The 27,775-nt window shown below is 46.8% G+C and overlaps 1 protein-coding gene across 1 annotated transcript; it reads left to right on the forward strand.

The window, feature by feature from the left end:
* Window positions 1-3,744: 3,744 nt before the first annotated feature.
* On the forward strand, window positions 3,745-27,748 carry GPR161 (G protein-coupled receptor 161). The gene is made up of 6 exons (XM_044981048.1): window positions 3,745-3,870; window positions 11,625-12,036; window positions 15,843-16,567; window positions 19,057-19,161; window positions 22,317-22,436; window positions 25,334-27,748. The coding sequence occupies exons 2-6, from the start codon at window positions 11,669-11,671 to the stop codon at window positions 25,579-25,581; spliced, it is 1,566 nt and encodes a 521-aa protein (XP_044836983.1). The 5' UTR covers window positions 3,745-3,870; window positions 11,625-11,668; the 3' UTR covers window positions 25,582-27,748.
* Window positions 27,749-27,775: the final 27 nt, after the last annotated feature.

Raw genomic sequence — 27,775 nt, forward strand, 5'->3', positions numbered from 1 at the left:
ACTGGCATGTGCTGGGGTTCAGGGCTTCAGCCCCGCAGGAGGCACCATGGGGCTAAAGCCTGGAGTCCTGAATGGGGGAGGGGAGCTCCAGGAAATAATCTTTGAGAATTTAAGCCCTGGGTGAGGGAATGTAAATGACCCACCTCTTAAACTGTGTCTGGCAGATTACCTATTCACGGTTTCTTCAAAGCCCAAACTGGATACATGAGTGCCTCACAAACTCATGAATGTTTTTGTTCTGGGCAAAAGGATGTTTTGAACTTGTAAACTCCTGTGTGGGAGTCTGAAGGATTGCTCATCTCCCAGAGCCCATGCTGGAGTTGGCATAATCTTTGGTAAACTTATTAGCATGCATAAAGGTTCATTTATTGTTTTAATATTTTGTCTATGTTGTCGGAGAAAAACATAGTTCTCAACTCTCTGGTTGGGTGCAGCAAAGTCAGATACTTTATTTTCAAGCAATTGCATAGAGGGAGAGAGTGCACTAGGACACAGGGTTTCCCCCTTCTAGGCAGGTCTCTCACGTAAACAATTACAGCAAGCATTTATACCTTTTGTTACATACAATAATAAGCAACAGCTGCATTTTGTTTATACATAGGTTATTTTGATATTTTATTTTTCTTACTTATTTAGACTTTAGTTTACATTTTATATTTATTTACACAAGGTTGCAACAACTTTTTACACTGTTCTTTTCCACTTGCCTCACACACTTCTCGCTTCTACAAATGTACTTCCTTAGAAAGAGCTGTGTGGTAACTTAGAACTGTGGCAAGTACACTGTTACCCACCTCCGAAGACAAGACAAAAGAAGCCTGCTTAAGCAGCCTGTCTTTTGCTGGGGAAATCACAGGATAATCACAGGATTGTGCAGCCAGGAAATATTCCAGTCAGAAAGGAGAGGGACGGGTGTCTCCACCTAACAGAGGCAATGGCTGGGGAGCCAGAAGTCTAGAGGAGGTGCCCATGCTGTTCCACAGCAGGGAATAAAGGTGCAGTTGCTCTGAGCTATAACAGCTGCAACCACACAGGCCATGTCACAATGCCCAGAGTGGGGGGCAGGTCCAGGCCCATGGAACAGGAGCCATGGCTGCAGGGTCACCAACTTGATTTAAGTTCACAATTATCATGAACACTGTGACCTATGCTCTAAAATCATAGCCTTAACTATAATTATACCAGTATAGATTAAGCAATATACATCCCATAGACTAGAGTGGATGAAGTTGTACCAGTACAAAAGTGCTTATACTGGTATAGCTATTCCCATAGGGAGCTTTAACCAAATTTAACCTTTAACCAGTTTGTGCTCTCTCTCTCTCTCTCACACACACACACACCCCCCCACACACACACACCACCAGCAGCAGCAGCAGCAGAGAATCTGGCACTTGGACTCTGTCCGAAGCTGACATTGTTTTGAAGGTAGGTTGAGCAAAATATCTATGATAGTGTAGTGAGCCTAAAATATGCAGTGCCAACATATTGATTGATAGGATTGGTAAGATTAGATGAAAATGTTAGATCGTCAACTGAATAAAATGAGATGATTAGATGCTGGGTCAGATTGTGGCTGCTCTAGGCTGCTCTGTAGCATAAATGGGCCAGAATCGTCCTGGGAATTCCCCAGCACAAGGGAAGCATAGAGTTTGCATAGCCTTATGTGTCCTTCCTTACAAACTATAGTGTAGGGATGAGACAGGTGACAGCGCATCTTGGGGAGAGGAGCAGTGGCCAAATGCAAAGGGCTCTATCTGTTCTAAACTGTGGATCAGCTAATAGTTTCATGAGGCTGTAGTACAGGGGTGAGCAAACTTTTTGACCTGAGGGCCATATTGGGATTGCAAATCTGTATGGAGGGCCGCGTAGCAAAGGCTGTGCCTCCCCAAACAGCTTGACCCCTGCCCCCATCTGCCCCCTCTCACTTCCCGCCTCCTCAGGACCCCTGACCCATCCAACCCCCACTGCTCCTTGTCCCCTAACCGCTCCCTCCCAGGACCCCCACCCCTACCTGCCCCCCAAAACCCCACCCCCTATCCAACCCCCCTTCTCCTAGTTCCCTGACTACCCCCCAACCCCTATCCACACCCCCGCCCCCTGACAGGCCACCTGGGACTCCCATGCTTATCCAACCCCCCCCCCCCCGTTCCCCATCCCCTGACAGCCCCACCGAACCTCTGCCCCTTATCCAACCCCATGGCCCTGGCCCCCTTACCATGCCGCTCAGAGCAGCATGCCTGGCAGCCGCATCACCCTGCCAGAGCCAGACACGCTGCCACGCTGCTCTGCAGGAGCGCGCAACCCTGCCATCCAGAGCGCTGCCCATGCGGGAGCGTGGATGCAGGGGAGGGGGGACAGCGAGGGAGGGGCCGGAGGCTAGCCTCCTCAGCCAGGAGCTCAGGGGCCTGGCGGGACGGTCCTGCGGGTCGCTGTAGTTTGCCCACCTCTGCTGTAGTATGTAAGAGCAGCCTGCGGGGTTGCTGTAATTCAGTAGTTATCAAACTTTTTGTACTGGCAATTTCTTTCATACAGCAAGACTCCTTTGTGCTCATATAGATACCCCCTCCCTCCCCACACACTTAAAGTTACATATGCCAATGTCTACAGGAGTCTAAATTAGGGTACTGGAATCTAAGTTACATATCACCTCTGAATTTGGACCTGTGAGTATGAAGGGGGGCAGGGAGAAAAGAATCACAGAGAAGGTGAGAGGGTAGACAGAGGGTCAAAGGAATAGGAGGAAAGGGGTTGTGGCAGATGGGGAGGTGGAAAGAAAAGATACCTGTCAGGAAAGAAAGTGAAAAGGGGGATGGCTGATTGGAGAAACATGGGAAGAGAATTGGAAACTGATAGAGGAGAGAAGGGAAGGTGGGAAAGAGAAGGGAGGGAAGCAAAATGAATGGAGGAAGGAGGGTGTGGAAAATAGGATGTTGAGGAGAAGATCTGGGAAGGGGGATAGAAGAGGAAGGGGATGGAAAGAGATGGATAGAGGTGGTGGAAAAAGTAGGATGTGGAAAGGAGGCTGGATGGAAAAAATGTGAAAGGGAAATGGATGGTGGAGATATGGAAAGGGGGCTAGAAGGAGAAAGTTAGGAGGAGGGATGTGAAAGTGGACATAGAGCAGAGGGTCTCAAACGGGGTTGGGACCCCTCAGGGGGTCGTGAGGTTATTACATGGGGGGTCGCGAGCTGTCAGCCTCCACCCCAAACCCCGCTTTGCCTCCAGCATTGATAATGGTGTTATTAATTAAAAACACTTTTTAATATATTTAAGGGGGGTCGCACTCAGAGGTTTGCTATGTGAAAGGGGTCGCCAGTACAAAAGTTTGAGAATCACTGACATAGAGGGACTAGGCTAGGCAGAGGAGGAATGTGGAAGGGGGCTAGAGGAAGGAGGAAAGGGTGGATGGAGGAAGAGGAATGTGTGGAAGGGGCATAGAGGGAGGAGGGGAGAAGGGATGTGAACGGAGAGAGGAGGAAAGGGGGATGGAGGAAGGAGGTTAGGAGGAGGAATGTGAAGGAGGCTGGAGGGAGGAGGAAAGGGGGATGGAGGGAGAAAGTTAGAGGGAGGGATGTAAGGGGGATGGAGGGAGGAGGTTAGGAGGAGGGATTGAGGGGGATGGAGAGATGTGAGGGGGATGGAGGGAGGAGGGATTGAGGGGGATGGAGAGATGTGAGGGGGGTGGAGGGAGGTTAGGAGGAGGGATCGAGGGGGATGGAGAGATGTGAGCGGGGTGGAGGGAGAAGGGTCGGGCAGTTGCTCCGGGCCTCTCTCTTGGCGGCAGCTGTGGGGGGTCCGGGGCGCTGTAACCCGAAACCTCCCGCCCCTGAGTGCAGCGAAGGAAGGAGGAAGCGGCTCGGGCCGGCGGTGAGTGTGTCCCACACCAAGGGGGGAGCGCTCCGGTTTGTTCACTGGCGCTTATGGCAGCTGCAGGGGGTGTGTGTCTGTGCCTCCTTTGCGGGGCTCTCCCGGCCCCGGGTGGGATCTCGCTGCCCCCTGCTCCTGCGGCCTCCCCCGCCCCACCCTTTCCCGAGACTTTGCCTCCCGCACCAGCCTTTGTGTGCGGAGGAGGGACAAGCCCGTGCCGGGAGGGCGGCTGGATTTTAGGGCAGAGGAGCAGCCGAGCGCTGCATCTCTGATTGCAGAGCCGGGGGGCCCAGCCAGCGGCGGCGGGGGGGGGGTGTCCTGCTTCTCGCGAGCCCTGCGAGCTGCCCAGGTCCCGATCGGGGCCGCTGGGCCCGGGACAGGCGCTGCGATTTCCCGTGCCTCAGTGCGGCGCGGGCGGGCGGGGGCAGGAGCGGAGCTCGCTGCAGCAGGCTCGGGTCACGCGGGACCTGCCCGCGCCGGGGCTGAGCGTGTGCCTCGCTCGGACGCCAGGGGGCCCGGCCAGAGCAGCAGGCGAAGGAAAGGACAGACGTGTTATCCCGCTGGGACAATGGGCCTGGGCAAGGAGGCTCGCAGCTCCTCTGCCACCCCATGCTGGTCTGCCCCGGCTGATCGGCCGGCAGCAGGAGCTGCTCGGCGCGCCCCTGCTTCCCAGTTCCCTCGGCTCCCGGGACCGGGCTCAGACCTACCCGGTGCAGGGTTAACTCAGCAGCCGCCACCTGCTTTCCCACCTGGGCTCCACTGCCCTGCCCTGCAGCATTACACAAGTTCCCAGCTCCCGTTTGCTCCATAGACTGAGAGAACTGGAGGGGACCTCACCAGGTCATCTAGTCCAGTCCCCTGCACTCAAGGCAGGAGTAAGGGTATGGCTACACTATGAAATTAGGTCGATTTAATAGAAAGCGATTTGATACAGTTGATTGTGTGTGTCCCCACTAAGCGCATTAAGTCAGTGGAGTGCGTCCGCAGTACCATGGCTAGCGTCGACTTTCGGAGCGTTGGATTGTGGGCAGGGCCGGCTCCAGAGCCCAGCGGGGCAAGCACCCGCCTGGGGCGGCCCTTTAACGGGGGGGCGGCAGGCTGGGCCGGCGGACCTGCCGCAGGCATGCCTGCGGGAGGTCCACCGGAGCCCGGGAGCAGCGGACCTGCCGCAGGCATGACTGCGAAGGGGACGCTTGGCCGGCGGCTCCAGTGGACCTCCCGCAGGCATGACTGCGGACGGTTCGCTGGTCCCCCGGCTCGGCTGGACCTCCCGCAGGCATGCCTGCGGCAGCTCAACCAGAGCCACCGGACCAGCGAACCGCCCGCAGCTGCGGGAGGTCCAGCCGAGCCGCGCGACCAGCGGACCCTCCGCAGTCATGCCCGCGGGAGGTCCGCTGCTCCTGCGGCTCGGGGGCGCCTCCCGGGCATGATTGCTTGGGGTGGCCAAATTTGTAGAGCCGCCCCTGATTGTGGGTAGCTATCCCACAGTTCCCACAGTCTCCGCCCCCCCATTGGAATTATGGGTTGAGCTCCCAATGCATGATGGGGCAAAAACATTGTCGCGAGTGGTTGTGGGTACATGTCGTCAGGCCCCCTTCCCTCCCTCCGTGAAAGCAACGGCCTTCTTTCCTGGGTTACCCGTGCAGACGACATACCATGGCAAGCATGGAGCCCACTCAGCTCACTGTCACCATATGTCTCCTGAGTGCTGCTGGCAGATGCAGTACTGCAGTGCTACACAGAAGCATCCCCTTGCCTTGCAGACGGTGCAATACATGCTAGATGTCGTCATCATCCCGTGGGTGCTCCTGGCCGACCTTGATTAGGTTGGTTGGGGGCGCCTGGGCAGACATGGGTGTTCCTGGCTGGCCTCGATGAGGTCTGTCGGGGGTGCCTGGACAAAAATGGGAATGACTCCAGGTCATTCTCTTCTTAAGTTTTGTCTAATGGAGATTCAGTCCTGCCTGGAATATCATGCCAGCTGGAGGCTTCTGCCTCAGACTGCTTTCCCAGTCGGCAGCACCACGCGGTTGCACCTACCCCAGCCTACCCCTTGCTCCCATGGCTTATGAAGCCTGGACAGTAGTAAGGAGCAGTTCAACTATAGGCTGAGCAAGTGCATAATGGTGGTAGAATGTGCCTTTGTACATTTAAAAGCTCGCTGGTGCAGTTTACTGACTCGGTTAGACCTCAGTGAAACCAATATTCCCATCATTATTACTGCTTGCTGTGTGCTCCACAATATCTGTGAGAGGAAGGGGGAGATGTCTATGGCGGGGTGGGAGGTTGAGGCAAATAGCCTGGCCGCTGATTATGCACAGCCAGACACCTGGGCAGTTAGAAGAGCACAGCAGGGCACGCTGTGCATCAGAGAAGCTTTGAAAACCTGTTTAATGAGTGGCCAGGCTACGGTGTGAAAGTTCTGTTTGTTTCTCGTTGACAAAAACCCACCCCCTTGGTTCACTCTACTTCCCTGTAAGCCAACCGCCATCCCCTCCCCTCTTTGATCTCCGCTTGCAGAGGTAATAAAGTCAATGTTGTTTCAAATTCATGCATTCTTTATTAATTCATCACCCAAATGGCGGGATAACTGCCAAGGTAGCCAGGGAAGGGTGGGGGAGGAGGGAAGCTCAGGGGTGGAGTAGTTGTAGGGGCACCCCCTAGAATGTAGCTCATCATAGAAGCTGCATGTCTGTGGCTCTGACCCAGAGTGGCCGTTTGCCTCTCGGGTTCTTTGGTAGGCTTCACACGGCACTGCAGCAGGTCTCTGTTATAACCTCTGTCCTTCATGCCCTTGGAGATTTTTTCAAATATTCTGGCATTACGTCTTTTGGATCAGAGTTTGAATAGCATGGATTCGTCTCCCCATACAGCGATCAGATGCAGTACCTCCCATTCGGTCCATGCTGGAGCTCTTTTGTGATTCTGGGACTCCATGGTCACTTGTGCTGATCAGCTCGCTACGCTGGCCAAACAGGAAATGAAATTGAAAAGTTTGTGGGGCTTTTCCTGTCTACCTGGCTAGTGCATCTGAGTTGAGAGTGCTGTCCAGAGCAGTCACAATGGAGCACTCTGGGCTAGCTCCCGGAGGCCAATACCGTCACATTGTGTCCACACTACCCCAAATTTGACCCAGCAGGGTCAATTTCAGCGCTAATCCCCTCGTCAGGGAGGAGTACAGAAATCCATTTTAGGAGCCCTTTAAGCAGACAAAAATGGCATCGTTGTGTGGACGGGTACAGGGTTAAATCGATCTAACGCTGCAAAATTTGATCTAAACTCGTAGTGTAGACCAGAGCTTAGTATTATCTAGACCATCCCTGACAGGTGTTTGTCTAACCTCCCCTTAAAAATTTCTAATGATGGAGACTCCACAACCTCCCATGGCAATTTATTCCAGTGCTTAACCACTCTGACAGTTAGGAAGTTTTTCCTAATGTCCAACCTAAACGTCCCTTGCTGCAATTTAAGCCCATTGCTTCTTTTCCTATCCTCAGAAGTTAAGAAAAACAAATTTTCTCCCTCCTCCTTATAACAACTTTTTATGTACTTGAAAACTGCTATCATATCCCCTCTCAGTCTTCTCTTTTCCAGACCAAACAAACCCAATTTTTTTCAATCTTCCCTCCTAGGTCATGTTTTCTAGACCTTTAATCATTTTTGTTGCTATTCTCTGGACTCTCTCCAATTTCTCCACATCCTGAAATGTGGTGCCCAGAACTGGACACAATACTCCAGTTGAGGCCTAATCAGCATGGAGTAGAGCAGAAGAATTACTTCTTGGGTCTTGCTTACAACACTCCTGCTAATACATCCCAGAATGATGTTTGGTTTTTTTGCAACAGCGTTACACTGTTGACTCATATTTAGCTTGTGGTCCACTATGACCCCTCCAGATCCCTTTTCGCAGTACTCCTTCCTAGACAGTCATTTCCCATTTTGTATGTGTACAACTGATTGTTCCTGCCTAAATGGAGTACTTTGCATTTGTCCTTATTGAATTTCATCCTATTTACTTCAGACCATTTCTCCAGTTTGTCCAAATCATTTTGAATTTTAATCCTATCCTCTAAAGCACTTGCGACCCTCCCAGCTTGGTATTGTCCACAAACTTTATAAGTGTCCTCTGTATGCCATTATCTAAATCATTGATGAAGATATTGAACAGAACCGGACCCAGAACTGATCCCTGTGGGTACCCACTCGTTATGTCCTTCCAGCATGACTGTGAACCACTGATAACTACTTTCTGGGAATGGTTTTCCAACCAGTTTTGCACCCACCTTATAGTAGCTCCATTTAGGTTGCATTTCCCTAGTTTGTTTATGAGAAAAAGCCCCATCAGAAGCCCTTACCTGAAGCACTAGAAGAATTTCTCTCCCCTGTGCTCCCTCACCCTCAGCCCCTTGCTGCAGTAGCAATAGCGTTCCCTCGGGATTTTCTTCCCAGTCCATGCTCTGGTTGCACAGGGGTGGAATAAGAGAAAATGTATTCTCTGCAGGGCCCTGCCTTGATGTTTTGCCCTTACCTACATGCATCTCTATGCCTGCTCAGTGAGACCGTGTCTACATTAAAGAAATGAGGGTAATAACCAGCATTTGGAGCCTCCTCTCCAGCACACCTGTAACATGCAGACCTTGCAGACATGCTACCAGTGTTGTGCTTGCTCTGCCACACCTAATCACCTTGTCAACCCCCACCCCGCAAGCCAGTTGCCATTATTGCAGTGCCTGTGTGGATAGCGAGTGATGGCATATTAGCTCTAACAGTGCAAATAGTCCTCCTGCTACTGTCCCACAGTGAATCGGTTACTGCTTAGATGGCTGGTCTGCTCATGTTTCTGTTCTCTGTTGCTTGAGGGTCAAAGGGGGATGCTTTTTTGCCTTTTGGATGTTTAAAAATTTGCAGGGAAGATTTGTACATGTGCCACGAAGAGGGCATGTGTCCAGGAATATGACTGCTAGTGGAATGGTGAGCACTGAGTGTTCCAAATGGATTGTTTTAAACTAATTGATGGATCCTACTGTCAAAGTCAGATTCAGGACTCACAATTTATCAGACCACTCTGTTTATTAGCAAAGCCCTCTGCTAATACACCCAGATAATGTGAGCACCATGGGAGACACAAATTATCTTATTTATACAGATAAAAGGGTGAGAACTTAACAAGATAACAAAGGAAGCAGAATCTGATAGGTTTACCTGGGCTAGACATGCATATCTTATTTTTTTTACTAACAATTACTGATCTCCTGTTAATGTCCCACCATTAGCTTAAGTGGACCCATTGTTTCGTACCTTAATGTTTCTCTTCTCGATAGCTATATTTCAACATTCCTTATTTCTGCTTAAAGGAACATACAGCATTTCTTTAATCCAGCCTTATTTTTACAATATAATTCATTCTACTTTCACACTACCATGATGTTTAAAACGCTTTTACAAATTAAAATTCTTCTGCATGTTTAATTTGTTAGTTAGATATTCTTGCTACATTTAAAAGGATGGTTATTTTATTTCTCTGGGGTAGTTTAGAACCAAACAATATAGGGTGTATATTTTTTAAAATCAGTTTAGAGTTTTGTGGCATTTAAAACTAGTGAAAATGGATTTTTGTTAGGTTTTAAACATCCTCTTAAAGTGCTAGCAATTCAACCATTGCAGTATTGTGCTAATGCTTGAGCACCTGAAAGTGAAAATGACAATAATAATTGTTGTATGCAGTGTAGTTATAGCAGTGTTGGTCGCAGGATATTAGAGAAACAAGGTGTGTTGTGTGTCTCAAAAGCTTGTCTCTCTCACCATCAGAAGTTGGTCCAATAAAAGATGTTACCTCAGCCACCTTGTCTTTGTAATAAACAAAAAAGAAAGGATAAAATCCTTGTTTGTGGCAGATGAGTGCTCTGCACAGCTGAAGAGGGGATGTGCAAAGGTGACTTTAATCTACCATTGGACTTCTCAGATCCTGGAGTTCTTCATCATTCCAGCACTCTGGCATAAGTTAGCGTTGCCTGGAGGCTGTTCTGATTTGTGCCAGCTGCCAAAAGCACAAAGGGACCCTTACAACAGCTAGGGTTGCTGAGATGCCAGGACACTCCTGCTCAAACCACATCCATGTCTCTGTGCCACCCAAGGATCCTCCTACATAGGAGAGATCCTTCCTGAGTAGCCAGGGAAGCTGGCTTTTGGCTGTTTTATACCAATAGAGTTGTAGCCAAAAGCAGCCAGAATCTTATGCAAAATGTTCATGGTCTGTGCCAAATGAAATGCAAACAGTAAACAATCAGCTTCTCAGGTGGTGAAAAGTAAATGCGATTTTAAAAATCCTTTTAATGTCAGTAAATTAAGATTTCTTAGAAACACATGGAAGAAAATTTGGAAAAATGTGATTTTTAGGTTGGCAGTGCCCCTTTAAACTCTAACTACTTCAGCGATGTAGGACACTTTCTGGATATTCGTGCCCAGCTGGGAAGGGTGGATGACCAGAGTCCCAACCAAACCCAACCCCTGCGAGTCACCAGTCCCCAAGAAATGCTAACACCAAGTTTGCATGAATTTGAAACCAATCCTTTTTTGACATTCCCTTTTTATTTTTTCAATTCTTGGTCTGGATTTTGGGATTCAGTATGTGTGTGGCTTCACTGACAGAGCAGTGAGAGGGCTGCAAATTAGGTTCATCCAATTCCCTTTCCAGGGCTGTGGAAAGAGAAAAATCTTCTCCAGTAGTGGGAGCACCAATGCTCATGCCAGGGGGAAGGTGATTAAGCAGGAGTGTTACTTTTGAGGCCACAGGGTGGTATCAGCAGTCTTGTGAGGCAGCCGGCTGTGGAAAAGCCACTAATCAGGCACCCAGAGGAGTTGGTGTGGGCCTTCTGGAATGAAGGGTTAGTAGTCAGGAATACCTCTGCTGGAGATGATAAGGGGAGGTCACAGTGGCTCTCAGGGGAACCAGGAGCAATATTTTTGGCGCCTGAGGGGGAGATAGTGTTGGTCAGCTGGGAGAAGTGATAAAGCCTTAGGTCAAGGGCTCTCAGACGTTTTCATACCGTAGATGAGATCTTAACAAAGAAATTGCCTCTTGGACACATTTCCCATTGACAGTCACACAGAGGACCACCTCCCCCGGCTCACTGGCAATACAAGAACATTCCTGTGGCAACCACAGTCATTGCAAAAGTGATATTAGGAGAACGTTTTACTGTATTATTATTAGATTGTTTTTTTTAATGTGATTTAGCAGCTGCAAATGAGGAGGAGCCCGTGCCATGTGACTAGCCAGCTCTCTGTGAGACACCAGCAAGTGCTCCACAGACCAGAGTAAAATACCACAAACTGTCACCTGCATAAAGAGAGATCAACAAAGACCATTTATTACTCCATTATTGTTTCTTTTCATAAGAGCTTTTTGGCATAGATGACTGGGAGTTAGAACTCATGGGTTTGAAATAATGCCCCCCTTCCACTCCTGGAAAATATTAAATGAAATGTTTGCAGAATTTCTCCCCTGTTTTCCAGTCAGCCCTGTTCTTGGGTTCTGTGCTTGGCTCTGCCATTGACTTGTGTGTGACCTCGGGAAAGTCAAGTCCCTGCTCTGGGCCTCAGTTTCCCCATCTAAAAATGGTTATGTGCCTCCTACGGGTGTTGTGAAGCTTGATTAATGTTGGTAAAGGGCCTCGAGAGAAGAGATATGATAGACATGGAAAATATGATGTTGTTTGGGTGAATGTTTTCATGTGTTTTTCTTCTTGTTCCAGCTGACCAGCATGTACTGTCTGCTCTGTCAACGTGCGCTCTGACAATGAGCATCAACTCCTCCCTCAGCAATGGGAAGGGCCTGAGAAACCTCACAGCGCAGGAAGACGGGGCAGTCAGAGTCACCGAGTCGATTGCTATTATCGTCATTGCTATTTTCATCTGCTTGGGCAATTTGGTGATTGTCGTCACCCTCTATCGGAAGTCTTACCTCCTTACGCTGAGCAACAAGTTTGTGTTCAGTCTGACACTGTCCAACTTCCTTCTGTCTGTCCTGGTGCTTCCTTTTGTCGTCACCAGCTCCATCAGACGGGAATGGATCTTTGGAGTAGTTTGGTGCAACTTTTCTGCCTTGCTCTATATGCTGATCAGCTCGGCCAGCATGTTAACTCTTGGTCTCATTGCTATAGATCGGTAAGCTCCTCTTTTTGTTATGAATAGCAATGATTAATTCCAAACTGGGCACAAACAAACAATATGTGTTTTAATACAGCTAAGTGTAAATATATACATCTGGGAACAAAGAATCTAGGCCATACTTATAGGATGGGGGACTTGATCCTGGGAAGCAGTGACTCTGAAAAAGATTGGGAGTTGTGATGGAAAATCAGCAGAATGTGAGCTCCCAGGGCAACGCTGTAGCCAGAAGGGCTAATATAATCCTTCAATGCACACATGGGAATCTCAAATAGGAGTGGAGTGGTTATTTTACCTCTGTATTTGGCACGGGTGTGACCGCTGTGGAATACTGTGTCCAGTTCTGGTGCCCACAATTCAAGATGGATGTTGATAAATTGGAGAGGGTTCAGAGAAGAGCACAAGAATAATTAAAGGATTAGAAAACATGCTCAAAGAGCTCAATCTATTTAGTTTAACAAAGAGACGGTTAAGGGATGGTTTGATTACAGTCTATAAGGATCTACCTGGGGAACATGTATTTAATAATGGGCTCTTCAATCTAGCAGAGAAAAGTATAACATGATCCAATGGCTGAAAGTTGAAGCTAGACAAATTCAGGCTGGAAATAAAGTGTAAAATTCGAACAGTGAGAGTAATTAACCATTGGAACAAGTTACCAAGGTTGTGGTGGATTCTCCATCACTGACTATTTTAAAATCAAGACTAGCTGTTTTTTTCTAAAATATCCGCTCTGGGAATTCATTTGGGGGAAGTTCTAGAGGAAGTCAGAGTAGATGAACACAGTGGTCCCTTCTGGCCTTGGAATCTATAAATCTATCAATCTAAAAAGTTTTGGTAAGATAATGTGACGGTTCCAACGGTAAAGCAATGAAAAGTCAGAGTTAGGGTTGCATGAACACAATTACATACTATTTTCAAACAATACAATATAACATGGGTTCTCAACCTGGGAGTCAAGATCTCCCTCCTTTTCTTTTGGGCTAGATGGATGGTCAGGGGTTCCAGCATAGGCGCTGACTCCATGGGTGCTCCGGGGCTGGAAAAAAAATTAGTGGGTGCTTAGCACCCACCGGGGAGATCAGCTGTTGGCAACTACCAATCAGCTATTTAGCATGCGCAGCAGCCCTCATCAGCTCTTTGGCAGGCTGCAGCCAATCAGCTGTTTGGTGTGAAGTCCCCACCTATCAGCTGTTTCCCTTGCTGCTGCTGAAGCTCCCAGCGGGCTCCCACCACCCACTGCAGGCAGATGTGTGAGTCCTTTTAATTTTCATGTCAGAGGGAGCTGGATTAGGGGGGACAAGCAGCCAGGGCACGGAAGCTTCTGGGCTAGCTGCGGAGGGGTGGGCAGCCTCTCAGCAGGAGGCTGAGGGGAGGCAGGCGGGCAACTTCTCGGCTGGCCCCAGGGGGCTACTGGGAGGAGTAAGGGCCGGGGGGTTTCTCGAGGACTGAGCCAGCCATTCTCAGCCCACCCTGGTGTCTCCCTCAGGACCTGTGCCCCCTCCCCCCAGCCAGGAGAAACCAGCTGCGGATCCCCTTAGTGCTAGGCAGGGGGACAAACAAAAGGGCATGGCTCCTTTAAGAAAAGTTTGCCCTTGTGTCTGATGAGTGAACTTGGGCTGGGGCCAGCAGCTCACCCCGTCCTCCTCCTCCCCCACCTGTCCAGCCAGAGGCCAAAGGTGAGAGGGGCTTCACTGCAGCCCCAGCCCCAGGTGCAAATGAGCAGCCTCCCCTAGCCCGGACCCTGCCTGTGCCCGGACCCCTCCTACGTGGGCTCTGGGAGCTCCCAACCCCTATGGTTCTGACCCAGGTCCTGGGGCTCCACATCCCTTCCCCTGTGTGTGGAGGGACAGGAGGGGGCAACACACCACTGGTACTTCTAGCCGCATCCTCCCTGTGGGCTCTTCTCCATGGCCGGCTCTCATGCCTGGCAAAGTAACACTTGCCTAGCTCAAAACTGTCCCCCCCCCCGCCCCCGCTGCCCAGATCAAGCCTGCCTGAGGGGCTCTTCCTCCCAGAAATAAACTTCCTTCCTCACCCCCCCGCCCCAGATCAGCATCTCCTCCTCCCCATGTCAGGAAGGATTGATTTCCTTCCCCTGGATCTACACACACCCCCTGCAGCTCCCAGGGAATTCCTTCTCTTGCATCCACCCCACCCCATCAGCTTCAAGTCAGGAGAAGTTGCCTTGCTTCACCCTGGGACACCTGAGCTCATCTTGCTTCAGTCTGCTGGGCTGCTGCAGCCCGGTGGAGGAAGCAACCCCCCCACCCTCGCCTTTGGCCATGGTCCCACCAGTGGTTCCCCTCCCACAAAAGTTGCAGAGTTTGTGAGGGAGTCAGTGAGCGAGCTTCAAAGTGCGGGTGGGCTGCAGCCCTGGGGACTGAGAGGAGCTGGAGCGACACAGCAGCCACACAGCAGGATGAATGAATGGGCCATTTCTATGCTGGGCTGTTGAATTAAATTTCTCTCTGTCTCAGGGCGGGCAGTTTCTGGGGGGTGGGGGGGGGGCTAGGGGGAGACAGAGCTGCTTTGAGTGCGTGGGTGGGAGTGAGCGCTAAACAGAGCCACCGGGAGGTGGGAAGCAGAGAGAGATGGGAAAAGGGACACAGGTGGAGAGCAAGAACTGGGAAACATCAAGAAGGGGAGATACCAATGATAGACGCACTTTCAATAACTAGAATGAAAGTGTATAAATATGCTGAAAATAGCCTCCCCTCAAAACTGGCAGAGCACCCCTCCAGCACACGCAACTCGCCCTTAAGGCAGGAGGGGGCAGAAAGGAGTGAGCGGCAGGTGGGAGGCATTTAGGGGAGAGGGTTGGCAAGAAGAAGGCATTCCGGGGGGTCTGAGGGATGGGGCAGGAAGAGGTGGGGTAGGGGCAGGGCCTTGGAGATGGGGGCGGAGCCAGGATGGAGCACCCACTGGCAAAACCAAAAGTCAGCACTTATGGGTTCCAGACTTTTTTCTGTTGTAATGTGGGGTATGGTATGGAAAAGGTTGGAAACCACTGCAATTATAGTGATTAATAATACCTAGCTCCTGGATAGCACTTTTCATCAGAAGATCTTGAAGCACAGGAGGGAGTCAAAAGAGGTTAGTATCATTATCCCCATTTTGTAGATTGGGAAACTGATACACAGAGAGGTGAAGTGACATGCCCAAGGATACCAAGTAGGCCAGTGGCAGAGCTAAACCTTGGTCCCCTGAGTCTCTGTCTAGTGCTCTATCCAGCAGGCAACACTGCCTCCCAATATAATACATTTTCCCTGCAATTACATTTAAAATCGTGAAATAGAAAGGTAGATATAATTAAATTAATATTTCAAGATGCTGCACATGCATCTAAGATTGTTAAAATCAATTGATGCTATAATAACATAGCATTTGAGTAGCTGTATGTAATCATGTATAATTGTAAACATCATTACAATAATGCATTCACACCAGGATTAATTCTCTCTGAAGCATCTGGCATTGGCCACTGTTAGAAGACGCTAGGTGGACCATTGGTCTGACCCAGTATGGCCACTCTCATGTTTTTATGATCAGTAGGCAGAATTAAGGCTGCATATGCAGCTTGATCTTGGGCACTTCTTGACTTTTGAGCTCTTGACTGCAAATAATTTTTTGAAATATAATTTTTTTAAGTGTCCCTCTAACCCCATTTGAGGTTTGGGGAGCGGAAGTGAGGAACTTGTTCCCTGGACTCCTAGGGGAGTTGGATCTTCATCAGTAAACCCAGTTCTTTGCTTACTGTACTTTTCTATGATGCTACTGATGTCTCCTTTTGTGTTTCCCAGGTACTATGCTGTCTTGTATCCAATGGTGTATCCAATGAAGATCACAGGAAACAGAGCAGTTGTAGCCCTTGTTTACGTGTGGCTACACTCCCTTATTGGCTGCCTTCCTCCTCTCTTTGGCTGGTCTTCCTTGGAGTTCGATCAATTCAAATGGATGTGTGTGGCTGCGTGGCATAAGGAGGCAGGCTACACAGCCTTTTGGCAGATCTGGTGCGCTTTGCTGCCCTTCCTGGTTATGATGATCTGCTACGGATTCATATTTCGCGTGGCTAGGATTAAAGCGCGCAAGATTCACTGCGGTAGCGTGGTCATTGTAGAGGAGGACACTCAGAGGAATGGGAGAAAGAACTCTAGCACCTCTACCTCCTCTTCGGGCAGTCGAAGGAATGCTTTCCAAGGGGTTGTCTACTCAGCCAATCAGTGCAAAGCTTTCATAACCATCTTGGTTGTCATTGGTGCTTTTGTGATCACATGGGGGCCCTACATGGTAGTAATTACGTCAGAAGCACTTTGGGGGAAAAATAGTATTTCTCCTGCTCTGGAGACATTAGCAACATGGTTATCTTTTTCAAGTGCCATTTGCCATCCACTGATTTATGGACTCTGGAACAAAACAGTGCGCAAAGAACTATTAGGAATGTGTTTTGGGGACCGGTATTACCGGGAGTCATTTGTTCAGCGTCATAGGACAGCCAGATTATTCAGCATTTCCAATAGGATCACAGGTAACAAACATTTAGATAAAAAAAATACTCTTCTCTTGAGGCTGATACTTAGTACCTGCATTCATGTGGCATCTTCCAAGGGCTGTACAAATACTAACTAGTGATGTGCTTGAGAGAACTCTCAAGAGACCGTTTTTCAAATTGTATCTCCCATCTGAAGGAAAGTTGTGATGAGTTCCCTGCCTTTGATGGGAATTCCCCTCCCTTTCTTGATGCAGTTGATTATAACATCCCAAACTTTTAGCTATTGGGCTAAACTTTTCTAGGCCTGGTCTAGGCCTGAGGTCAAAATATTTTGGAAAGTTAAAATGATTCTGTCTGTTTTTGAGAATGAGAGAGGGGGAAAAACACCACCTGCTGTATGAAGGGGCAATGCAAGCACAGTATGAAATTGCCCAACCATGCAGGGGAAACTGACTAGACACGAAGTGCTGACAAATGCAAGGAGTGAACAAACAGAATCATAAAAATATTTTTTCTCTAATATAATTTGGTTGCCATAATCTTAGGTGATCCTTGTAACAATACCAAGTAAAACATGTACACACAGAAGTGGAAGTTTTAAATTAATGGTAGTTCCTTTAAAAATCTACTTCCACCAGGGTCCCAAACAGTAAGTTTATAATTTAAAAAACCCACAAAAATTGTGATCCCCATCTCTAGATATCCCAGTTCATCACATCCTTTTTCTGGTCTGCCTTTTAGATTGTAAATTGTATGGGACAGGGACTGTTTTTATTTTTGTATAGCGTACAGCACCAAGTCAGGTGTTGGTGGTAAATAATAATATACTCCATTCCTCACCAAAGTAGTTTTGTATCAAAATCTCAGAGAAAATCTTTCAGATTCCTAGGACCACTCTCTATCTGATGAAGTGGGCTGTAGCCCATGAAAGCTTATGCTCAAATAAATTTGTTAGTCTCTAAGGTGCCACAAGTACTCCTGTTCTTTTTTCTCTAATTGCCAATGCTTCGTAGTGTTAAAAGTATTCTATGTTCTGGGAAGTCTGCTAGACCAATCTGTCTTTGCTGGCAAGCAGTCATGTTTGCCTTGGTATAGCAGGGTAGGCAAATGTGCTCTTGATACACAAATTTTATTACTCTCTGCAAGTGTAAAATTTGTATTCAGCTTAGAAAAAGGCAGAACATTCCCTCTCCTGATGATGAGCCTGATCCAAAGCCCATCAAAATCAATGGGAATCTTTCCATTAATTTCAATGGGCTTTGGGCCCGGCCTAATAAGAGTTTATGGATGTTAGGCACCAGCCTTTAAATTCTCTAGCTAGGGCAAGTCCATCACCTCCCTCTCATCTGCAATAACCCTCCACTCCTTAGGACTAAGTGTTCTGGTATATGTCAACTAGGTACAGGGTTGAAAAATCCATCGTGTCTCACCAGTGGCAATTTTTTCTAGTGACTTCAAAAAATGTGAGTGCTTGTTTGTTTCAATTAAGTTTCTAGTCCTTCTGGTTGTGAAGAAAACCGTGTAAATGTAATGAAACCATTCCAGTGCAATAGTGTCTTCTTGAGTCTGCAGACAGGCACCACCGGTGCCTCTACTGCTACTCAGAGTTTTGCCATGTTGTAGCACTGTGAAATTAGCAAGATTCTGATAATTTTCATGATTGCTAATTCAGCATTCTTTGAAATCTCCACTTTCATGGTACTGCTTGGGAGAACTGAATGTATAGGCAGGCTCTGGAATTATTAGTGGGGAAAGAGAATGCAAAACATGGAAGGAAGGTGAGGGCATTGGAAACCTCCATCCCCATTGCAGAAGCCAGGTAGCTCTCACAGATGGGCTCTGGAAGGATTGGAAGCATAGCTGGGGAAGAAAAGAGAGAAAGCTTCTTTCTCCTTCCATCTGCAAGAGTAGGCTGGGCAGCTTCCAATTTATCAGACCCCTACTAACCAGAGGCTGATAGAAAAGGTGGAGCCCCCGAGCAGGATCCTAAGACTGTGCCTTAGTAAGAATTCCAGTGTTTTCCCCCTTTCTAGCATCTGAAGGTTGCAAAGAAGATGGAAACTAGCTCATTAGCCAACCCTCACTAGTTATTATCCCATCAATACACTTGTCTTTTATAGCTACTTCTGGCTACTAGATTTAATCCTTTGGCTAGAGGGTGTCTGATAAGTTTTTCCAGCCTTGAGTGCATATATTTCTAAATATAATTAGCCCTCCTGATAAACTGCACATACTTGCAAATTGCTGGGGAGAGGTAGACAGCAGGCTTGCCATGTGGAAAGAATCCAGGAGCATGTGGCAGCTGGTGACATGATATTTCAAGATGGGAAATCCAGGTGGTTTGGCAGCTGGGTCTGGAGGGTGGTTTTTGTTGTCTTGTCATAGGAAAAATAGGGAGAAGGGAAAGTTGGGAAAGCTGGAGGGTGGAATCGGGCACTCGGATGTGGTGGTTATTTGAAGATGCTATCATTACAATAGATCTATCATGCAGAGCACAACTCAGTGATGATTAAACTGTTTTGCAGATCTGGGACTATCTCCCCATCTCACAGCTCTCATGGCAGGTGGGCGGCCTTTAGGACACAGCAGCAGCACAGGGGACACTGGTTTCAGCTGCTCTCAGGATTCAGGTAACTCTGTTGTTTTCCTTTCTCAGACAGAAAGATTTTACTTGCAGCTTACTTTCAGAATTCTGTGAACAGTCTGTATTTATGTACAGATATCTTTTGGTAGGTGAACAATAATATTAAACGTCTTCTATGGCAGTGGTTTTCAACCTGTGGTCGGCAGACCCCTGGGGGTCCACAGACTATGTCAAAGATTTCCAAAGGTGTCCGCAATGCCATTTGACATTTTTTAGGGTTTGCAAATGGAAAAAGGTTGAAAACCATTGTCCTATGGTACCCTGAGCAGAACTGCCTTAGCTTCTCCTCTGTATTTTTGAACTTGCAGTGTCTACTATGAAAATACTGTTCAGCCTAGGAGAATAATTTATTTCCCTAGTGCACATTTCCTAGGAGCATGATAATCTGTTTGTCCCATTCCTTTATTCTCCTTCCCTCTTCAGTGATCTTCCTGGCCCCACAAGGAGCTAAGAAGCAAACTGCTGGAGAAATAGGTCTCTTCACTTCCTGCTTATAGGAGATTTCATTTGGTCACTCCATGCTAGAGCCTCTTGTATAGAATGGAAGCTTCCCATCTTTGTCATGGATCTCTTGAGCAGTAGCCTAGAAAACGGTATGGTGATCTGCCAGTAATTTTCCAGCACTGGTGATAGGAGGGCTGTGGTTTTAACTACCAATAGAGGGAAGTTTTCCAAAAACCTCCACCTGCAATTTATTTTAAAGAGCATTTCTGCTCTACAGACACCAGAGAGCACTCTTCTGACAATTGCAGCTCTGCATTGCTCTCTGACTGGGAGAGTGGGAGAAGGAGGCTGACAAGGTGGGATTTTTCATGAAGGCAACACTATTCCACTAATTCTGTAGGTGAATTGCTGACTTACATGCAGCTATAGGTGATAAAGGGTAATGGAAAACTTTTCTCTTTATAGAATCCTGTGTTATCATCCTTGAAGAAAGGCACTAAGAGGCCTCCATAGCTGATCAAATCAAAGATATACGTTGTTAGGAGCCCCAGCGTTTAGGGAATTTGAATTGAGAAATATCCCACTTCACTGAACATCCTGAATGACAGAAGACCGGCTTTTCAGATAGTACAAGCCAAAGGAATTGTATACAGAGAAAAGATCAAGGGATGCCCATTACAGATCAAGTATTTAATGAGGCAGATAATATAGGATCGCTCTTATCCATCCAAAACACTATCTTAGCATCACTTAAAGACAGGGATCCACTTCTGGGCAAGAATTAAGGCCAATTTCCTTACTCAACGTAGTTTTTAAAATATATGCTAAAATATTGTCTCAAGGACTAGAGTGTCCTCTTCCTAATTCTACCCATCCATTGCAGGCTGGCTGGGGTTCCAAGGAGTAGGGCTTTCATCTTGTACCATTGATGTCAATACCCCAGATGACCCACAGAACATTAAAAGTATCCCACTCATTTAATATGTGAGGAAGGTAGATCACTCTCTCATTACTAAGTATTTGGAGAAGGCATTTGACAGTATGGAATGGAAATAGTTATATATCACAGTTCAATTCTGGACCATCCTTCGTTTAAAAAAAATAGGTTTCCCTAAATAAATCATTGGTAAAGGTCAGGTATATAATATGCGACAGTGGCTTGTCTCATGGAACTCATCATGGATGTGTGTTGTCACCTTTGCTATAAATTGGTCCTGGACCCTCTGGCTATTGCAATAAGAATAAATCCAGGAATCAAATGAACTCACGTGGGTGGAGAGGGCACAAAGCCATGGTCTGCAGAGGGTGTAATCTGACCAATGAATGATTTGGGACAAGCTACAAAGCATCGAATGGCTGTTGTAGGAAGCTTTCGATCCATCGTCAGAGTACAAAAGTATTTGGGCAAAAGTAAAGTGTCACAAGCATACAGGGGAGCACAGGCTGTGCCTTTCAGCAGCAGCTGTAAGAAGCACTGACACAGCACGTTTCCCTAGTGCTCCCTGAGGTGGCCTGTCTGCCTCTATGCTAGGGAGGCAGAATGCCTCTTTGACTGTCATAGGGTATGCCTACACTGCAATTAAAAATCCATGGCTGGCCCATGCCAGCTGACTGTGGCTCATGGGGCTTGGGCTAAGGGGCTCTTTAACTGCAGGGTGGACATTTGGGGCTCTAGAACCCTGTAAGGTGGCAGGGTCCCAGAGCTCAGGCTGCAGCCCAAGCCCGAATGTCTACACCGCAGTTAAGCAGCCCTTCAGACCGAGCCCCGTGATCCTGAGTCAGCTGGCACAGGTCAGCCATGGGTGTCTAATTGCAGTGAAGACATACTCTTAGTGGCTGAGTACAGACACTAAAACTGCACTGGAGTGAGGAGCCAGGCCACAATTTGGCCCTTCATGTGATAGCATGGCAGATATTGAGTTTAGTGTTCCCCACACAGTGACAGGTAAACTTTATTTTATACCTAAATAATATGGAGGAAACGCAGGTAGATGAAATAGTGTTCATGAGATCAATACCCATAAAGTGGTAGAATGACTCAGCAGAAAAAAATACAGGATCAGTCAGCCAGGTGTTCTCCTTAAGGAATAATGTTTGTGACAAGAAAGCAAAATTAGTCAACAAAGGCAAAATAGAGAGATCAGAACATTCCCCAGCTTGGCTTGCCATCCATTCTGAGTATGGAATCTGATCTTCCTATAGGCATCCCCCACTGTCTGTCTCCCAAGAAGCTAGTTTGTAAGGGCTTGTCCACACTTGACAATTAATTCAGGTAGCGTGTGACTGTAAAAGGCAATAGCTATTCCAGAAGAACTCCATGCGTGGACAGGTGCCTATTTAGTTTGATCCACTTTCGAAGAATAAGTGTGCCCACCTATGGCGTTATTCAGGAATAGTTATTTTGGAGTAGCTGTTGTTGAATAATGCCATCTGTAGACAATCCTTCTCTTGCTCAGGACAAGCAGGGAACTGTCCTCTAATTAACCTCTGGTTAGCTGAAGACCAGGTAATAACTTGGCCCTGGCCCTGTCTGAAATCCCATCACAGTTGAATGCAGAGTGATAATGCATCAGCACATTTTAGGCAATTTTTGAAGAGAGGCGCTCAAGTCTATGAACTCAAAAGTTCATTCCCCCCGATAATTTTAGGTTTGTCTGCTCGGGTCGTTATTATTTTCAAACATTTTCTGCATTTCAGGGACAGATGTGATGCTGCTTGAGGATTATAGTTCGGATGGTGCTCACCACCCACATTGCGTTTATCCCTATCGACGGAGGAGTTCGGTGACATTCGAAGACGAAGTGGAGCAAATCAAAGGTGTGTTTAGGGTGGATACTGTAATGCTGCTCACCTGGGATTACCCCCCTGCACCTTCATGATGGCTGCCGAGCATAGCTGTTCCCTTCTTTAACCTTAGAACACAGAGGACAAGTATCACTCCTGGGCTCTTCATCCTTCCCCTTCTGATAGGTGCTCTGACTCTTCCCTTCTGCTGATTCCTCCACAACCTTCTTGAGAGGCCCCAACTTCTGCTCACCCCATCCTTTAATGCTGGGTCACTCATTTTCACCACTGCTGCCTGCTCTGACTTCCCACTAGTTACCTCATCGACCCGTGTGGACACGCGCTCCCATGCCATCTAAGCTACTTCTGCCTGCTGTTTTCCATCCTGATGCTGCTGGTTGGTAGGTGGGTGGAAGGGAGGGAAATGCACGTTTTCTGGAACCAGGGAGGTGAGGCTGGACAGGACTCACTTGCAGGGTATATTTTACAACTGTCTTTCTGCCATCCATCCACTTCCTTTTAAGATCTGCTCTTTCTTTTCTTCTTATTCAGGTAGGCACGACGTGAAATCCCTGACAGATGTGTGGTTTGATTTAACGGTATCTGCTCTTGCACCACACCTTAGCAAACCAATGTAGGGGACAGTAGAGAGCTCTTCAGAACTGTATGAAATTCTTATGGGAATACTAGTCAGCTTGGGGTGTACCAGTAAGCCAAAGTGGTGCATAACATATTTCTGCTAGAGCCCGCATGATATTAGTTAATTAAAACCAAAGGCCTACACGAGGAGTACAGCATTTCAAAGATGGGCCTGGATTCTCTGCACAGCTAAGGCCACTTTGCACTGTATAAGCCTTCAACTGCCTGGAGATAGTCGGTGGAGAATTTCCCCTGTGTTGGAGAACTCATCGTTTGCAGAAAGCTGGCAAAGCCAGCCAGCTCTGCCACCCCTTGTGCTCTCAGCATAAAGGGATGGAGAAGGTGTCGGGGTGGAACAGAGATGGGGAGGAGGCGTGGCGGAATGGAGCAGAGGTACAACCCATCCTTCATTGGTGTAAGGTCCTTGGATGACCTTACCCCAGTGTTGACCTTATCCCAGGCTTCCCCTGTGTAGCACTAGCATGCTCTGTGGTCAGGCGTGTGCGCACCCCCCCGCCACACACACACACACAGCGCTATGACAAAACCATTGGAGATAATAGATAATAGCAGTTTCCAGTTCAAAATATGAGTAACCCTTGATTTGGGGGTACACTATTTTTTATTCAGGGATAGCCAGTGCCCTGGATAGAAGAGCTTAATAACAGGCCTTCCTTCTGATAGGTAGTTCCAGTCTAGATCGAGGATCAGAAACTGGGCTTCCCTACATGGGCCTCATTCATGCAGGGACAATAGCCTTATGTGACCCTGCCTTTCCTTGGGTTTCATCCATTTATGTTGTCTACTACTCTCCATTGGATTTTTTCTCCTCTCCTCCCTGCAATGACTCCACCACCTTGATGTGTTTTTGCCCTCCCAGGCTTTTATTTTCTCCATATGCTGCCCGCCTCCTGTCTCTCCTGTCCATTACCTGTCTGTGTTACTTTAAATTCTTTAAACTGAAAGAATGTATTTATCTCCATTTATGCTGTTTGTTTGCTCCTTGCATTTGTCTCAGCTGGGACAGGGAAACTAGACAAATCAGTTTCACTTCTAGTTTTCTAGTTAGGCTCACATGTTGGTTCTCAATACTAGCAACATGTTGCTGGGACTGGCTTTAAAACACTGCAGGGTTGATTTAATCTGAGCAGATCCTCTTTAATTTGGGCTAATAACTAGGAGGCCAATTGCAAGTGATTGAATTTACTAAATCATAAGTGAATGAGGACAATATAAAAACAGCCACAATGCATCACACAATGTACTTGTTATTACCTTTGATTTTATTATTAGCATTAATATTTGAGACTCTACAGTACACACATACTGGAGTATATTTAGCCAAAAATAATGCAGTCTTATTAATATGAAGGCTTTTCTGAAGCATCATCTGTAAATCATCTTAACAAAATTCTACTCACATATTCACCCCAGGGGTCTTGTTTGACAATTATCATTACTTTTTCACTCTCCGCCCCATAATGATAAAAGGTAGCCACGGAGCTTTTGTGTGTTGCCTCACAGACATTTATAGCAATTCTGCAAGGCTGTTTAAATGGATTCCTAAGAGGTAGGCGGAGGCTACCAGTTTTTTGTGCAGCTCAGTGACGTGTAGAACGGGGAGGTTCTGCTGTATATACAAAGTTTGGTGTTCACCAAGTTTAAAACATACCATGAGCTATGTGACTTCTTGTGTTGTCCCCCTTTTTATGTAAACAAAATGTAAAATTTTGGTCTAAACTAAATTGAGAATCCCCTTGTGTGCAAAACTAATGGTTAGCGTACAAGGGGCTGGGAATTGGGACTCATGAGTTTTATTCCTGGCTCTGTCACTTATTTCGTTCCCACAGTCATGTAATTCCCATAGGACCTAATTCTGTGCCAGATGTAATAAGTGGAAGTTTTACGCTTTGGCAGGATCAGGCCAATAACTTTTTCTGTGCCTACGTCCCAGTCTAGCAAAGTATTTAGCATGTAGTCCCATGTAAGCATGTGGGTAATCCATTTGACATCAGGTTAAGAATGTGCTTAAATGCTTTGCTTCATTAGTCCTTAGTTTTCCCATCTGTAATTTGGGGATAATTTCCCTACCTGACATGATGATATTGTGAAGATTAGTGTTTATAGTGTGCTTTGAGATCCTTAAACAAAACATGCTGTGGAAGCATAAAGTACTATTAATAGCAATAGTAATCATTTGTAGAAGACATGATCACACATTTGCCCTCAGATGTTTGCACAGCCATGGTATGTTATTGTGAATTGTTCTGTCTTAAATTTTTTTTCTTTAGAAGCTGCAAAGAATTCCATTCTCCATGTAAAAGCTGAAGTCCATAAATCATTGGACAGTTATGCATCCAGTTTAGCCAAAGCTATTGAAGCTGATGTGAAAATCAGCTTGTTTGGAGAAGATGCTTTACCAGGATCTTTGTTTCCTTCACGAACTGTACCAGGCGCCAATGTGGGTGCACGGCGTGGTGGCAGAGCCCAGGCTGGCCAAAGACTTCAGCTTCAAAGCATCGATGAAGGGAATATTTGACAAGAGCACTGAACTAGAAGAAACCACTAAGTAGGACCCAGTATAGTAATAATTATTTTAAAAGAAGCAGAGTATTCAGAATGGCTTAACTTCAGTATTTTAGTCAAGAACACTTGAAAATACCTGAATACTTGTCTTTAAATACATACATCTACATTTTAGAACAGTATTTACTTACTGTTCAGGATACTGTAGATGTGTTTGTGTAATGTTTTTATCCATTATACAGCACTGGTCCATCAGATCAAGTATCCTTCAGTGGCCAATTCCTGATATTTCATAGGAAAGCAAAACAAACAAACAAAAAACCCCATGCAGCATTATACATGGTGTTGTAGAGATTTTTCTTCCTGACCCATGGGGCTATCAATGTAATCCCTAAAAGAGGAGATTTGATGGCTCTACTTACTGGGAACTTTAAACACAGTGTTATTTTGGAGAACTGTAAAAAAATGACAGGAGCATGGATTTAACTAAAGCACAAAATCTGAGCCTAGTTTTCAGATTTCCAGGATCCCTTTCATCCAAACAGGGCCGGCTCCAGACCCCAGCGTGCCAGCGTGCAGGGGATGCTCCACCGGAGCCGCGGGACCAGCAGACCCTCCGCAGGCACGTCTGCAGGAGGTCCACCGGAGCCGCGGGACCGGCAACCGCCAGAGCGCCCCCCGCAGCGTGCCGCCGTGCTTGGGGCGGCGAAATTGCTAGAGCCGCCCCTGCATCCAAATTACTATCCTGCTCACCTTTGGTGGTGGATTATATTTTGGACTGTTCAGTCGTAGGAATACTAAATATGAGGCCATATTTATTCCTTTTATTCCACTGGACAAATGTTGTACTGCAGAGAGCAGATGCATCATTCTCATATGTATAATGGGTAGAGGCAGACAAGCACTGGAAAGATGGCAGAAAGAAATGGTTTTAGAAGATGGACATGCGATTTTGTTTGGGGTTTTTTAGTTCTCAATGAGAATTACGATTTGCTTTCCTTGTTTTGTTTTTACTTAGAGGCATTGTACAGCCACTGAGATTAAAAGGATGAGATAGAACATAAATACTGTATTGCCACTTAATATTGACGTTATACAGGATTCATCTTTTAGACACAGAAAATTTTTGTGAGTTGGATTTTTACAAGGGAGTATGTCTTTTTGTGGTGTTAAAGCAATAGCTACCTCAGTGCAAGTATTTCTTGGAGTTTAACTCGTTAAATCTTAAAATAACAATATTTAGCACTTATATAGCACTTTTCATGTTCCAAGCGCTGTACAAACATGAATTAATCCTTACAGCCCACTAGCACCAAGAGGCAGGTAGGTGGGTAAGCAGTATCATCCCCATTTTTGCTGAAGCATTAAAGTGAAAGGCCAAGTTTGTCCAGAAGTTCACTCATTTTGTGTGACTCAGTTTTTGAGTGCCCACGTGGAAGCTGCAGGTGCTCAAAACCTCTGAAAATCAGGGACAAGGCACCTCAGTTTGGGCACTTAAAACCTGAGAATTACTGAGCTCTTGTGACAATTTGGCTGTGTGTGACTTACCCAAAGCCATAGACAGAATATCAGAGGGTAAAATCTCTGGATTTCATGAAACTCAATCCCATTCTTAAACCACTAGATCACCTCTTTCTCTGGCCCCAGTTCAACAAAGCATTCAAGCACATGCGTAAATCCCTCCCTATTCAGCAATGCGCATAAGCACATGCCTAATTTAACTACTTGCTTATGTCCCATTGAAGTCAATGGGAATTAAGTTTATGCTTGAAATTAAACATGTGATTTGTTGAATAAAGATGGACTGTTGACTTGAGACCTCTACAATCCATGAAATGGGGTGTTTTGCATAGTTACAAAATATTCAGGAATGAAATAGTTAATAACAATGGATTGTGAGGAGCTGATGGCCTGAAAAGTAGCCTAGCGACCCCAGTCACTCATTCATTTTACTTTATTTAATTTTTCAATGTATAAAATGTATCTTTTGACAGCTCTGGGCACATGTCCAAGAATCTATAATCCCATAATTGCCAGGAAATGCCCTGCACCGAGGTCATTATTGCCATTGTAAGATGAATATGCAGGGAGAAAGCTAGGCCACTGGATTTCTTTTCATAGGTGATGCTGTTTTAATTGCTGTTTATATGAACACACACACGGTATAATAGCCCATCCGATTGTTAGGGTATGGCTACACTTGCAAA

The sequence above is a fragment of the Mauremys mutica genome, chromosome 1 (genome assembly GCF_020497125.1).
Source record: "Mauremys mutica isolate MM-2020 ecotype Southern chromosome 1, ASM2049712v1, whole genome shotgun sequence".
Classification (NCBI taxonomy): Eukaryota; Metazoa; Chordata; order Testudines; family Geoemydidae; genus Mauremys; species Mauremys mutica.

What these genes read in the sequence shown, in the direction of transcription:
- GPR161 (XM_044981048.1), top strand. Translation starts at nt 11,669, where the DNA reads ATGAGCATCAACTCCTCCCTCAGCAATGGGAAGGGCCTGAGAAACCTC. An exon ending in GGTCTCATTGCTATAGATCG is followed by an intron (nt 12,037 to 15,842) that starts GTAAGCTCCTCT and finishes TGTGTTTCCCAG; the next exon opens with GTACTATGCTGTCTTGTATC. An exon ending in CGAAGTGGAGCAAATCAAAG is followed by an intron (nt 22,437 to 25,333) that starts GTGTGTTTAGGG and finishes TTTTTTCTTTAG; the next exon opens with AAGCTGCAAAGAATTCCATT.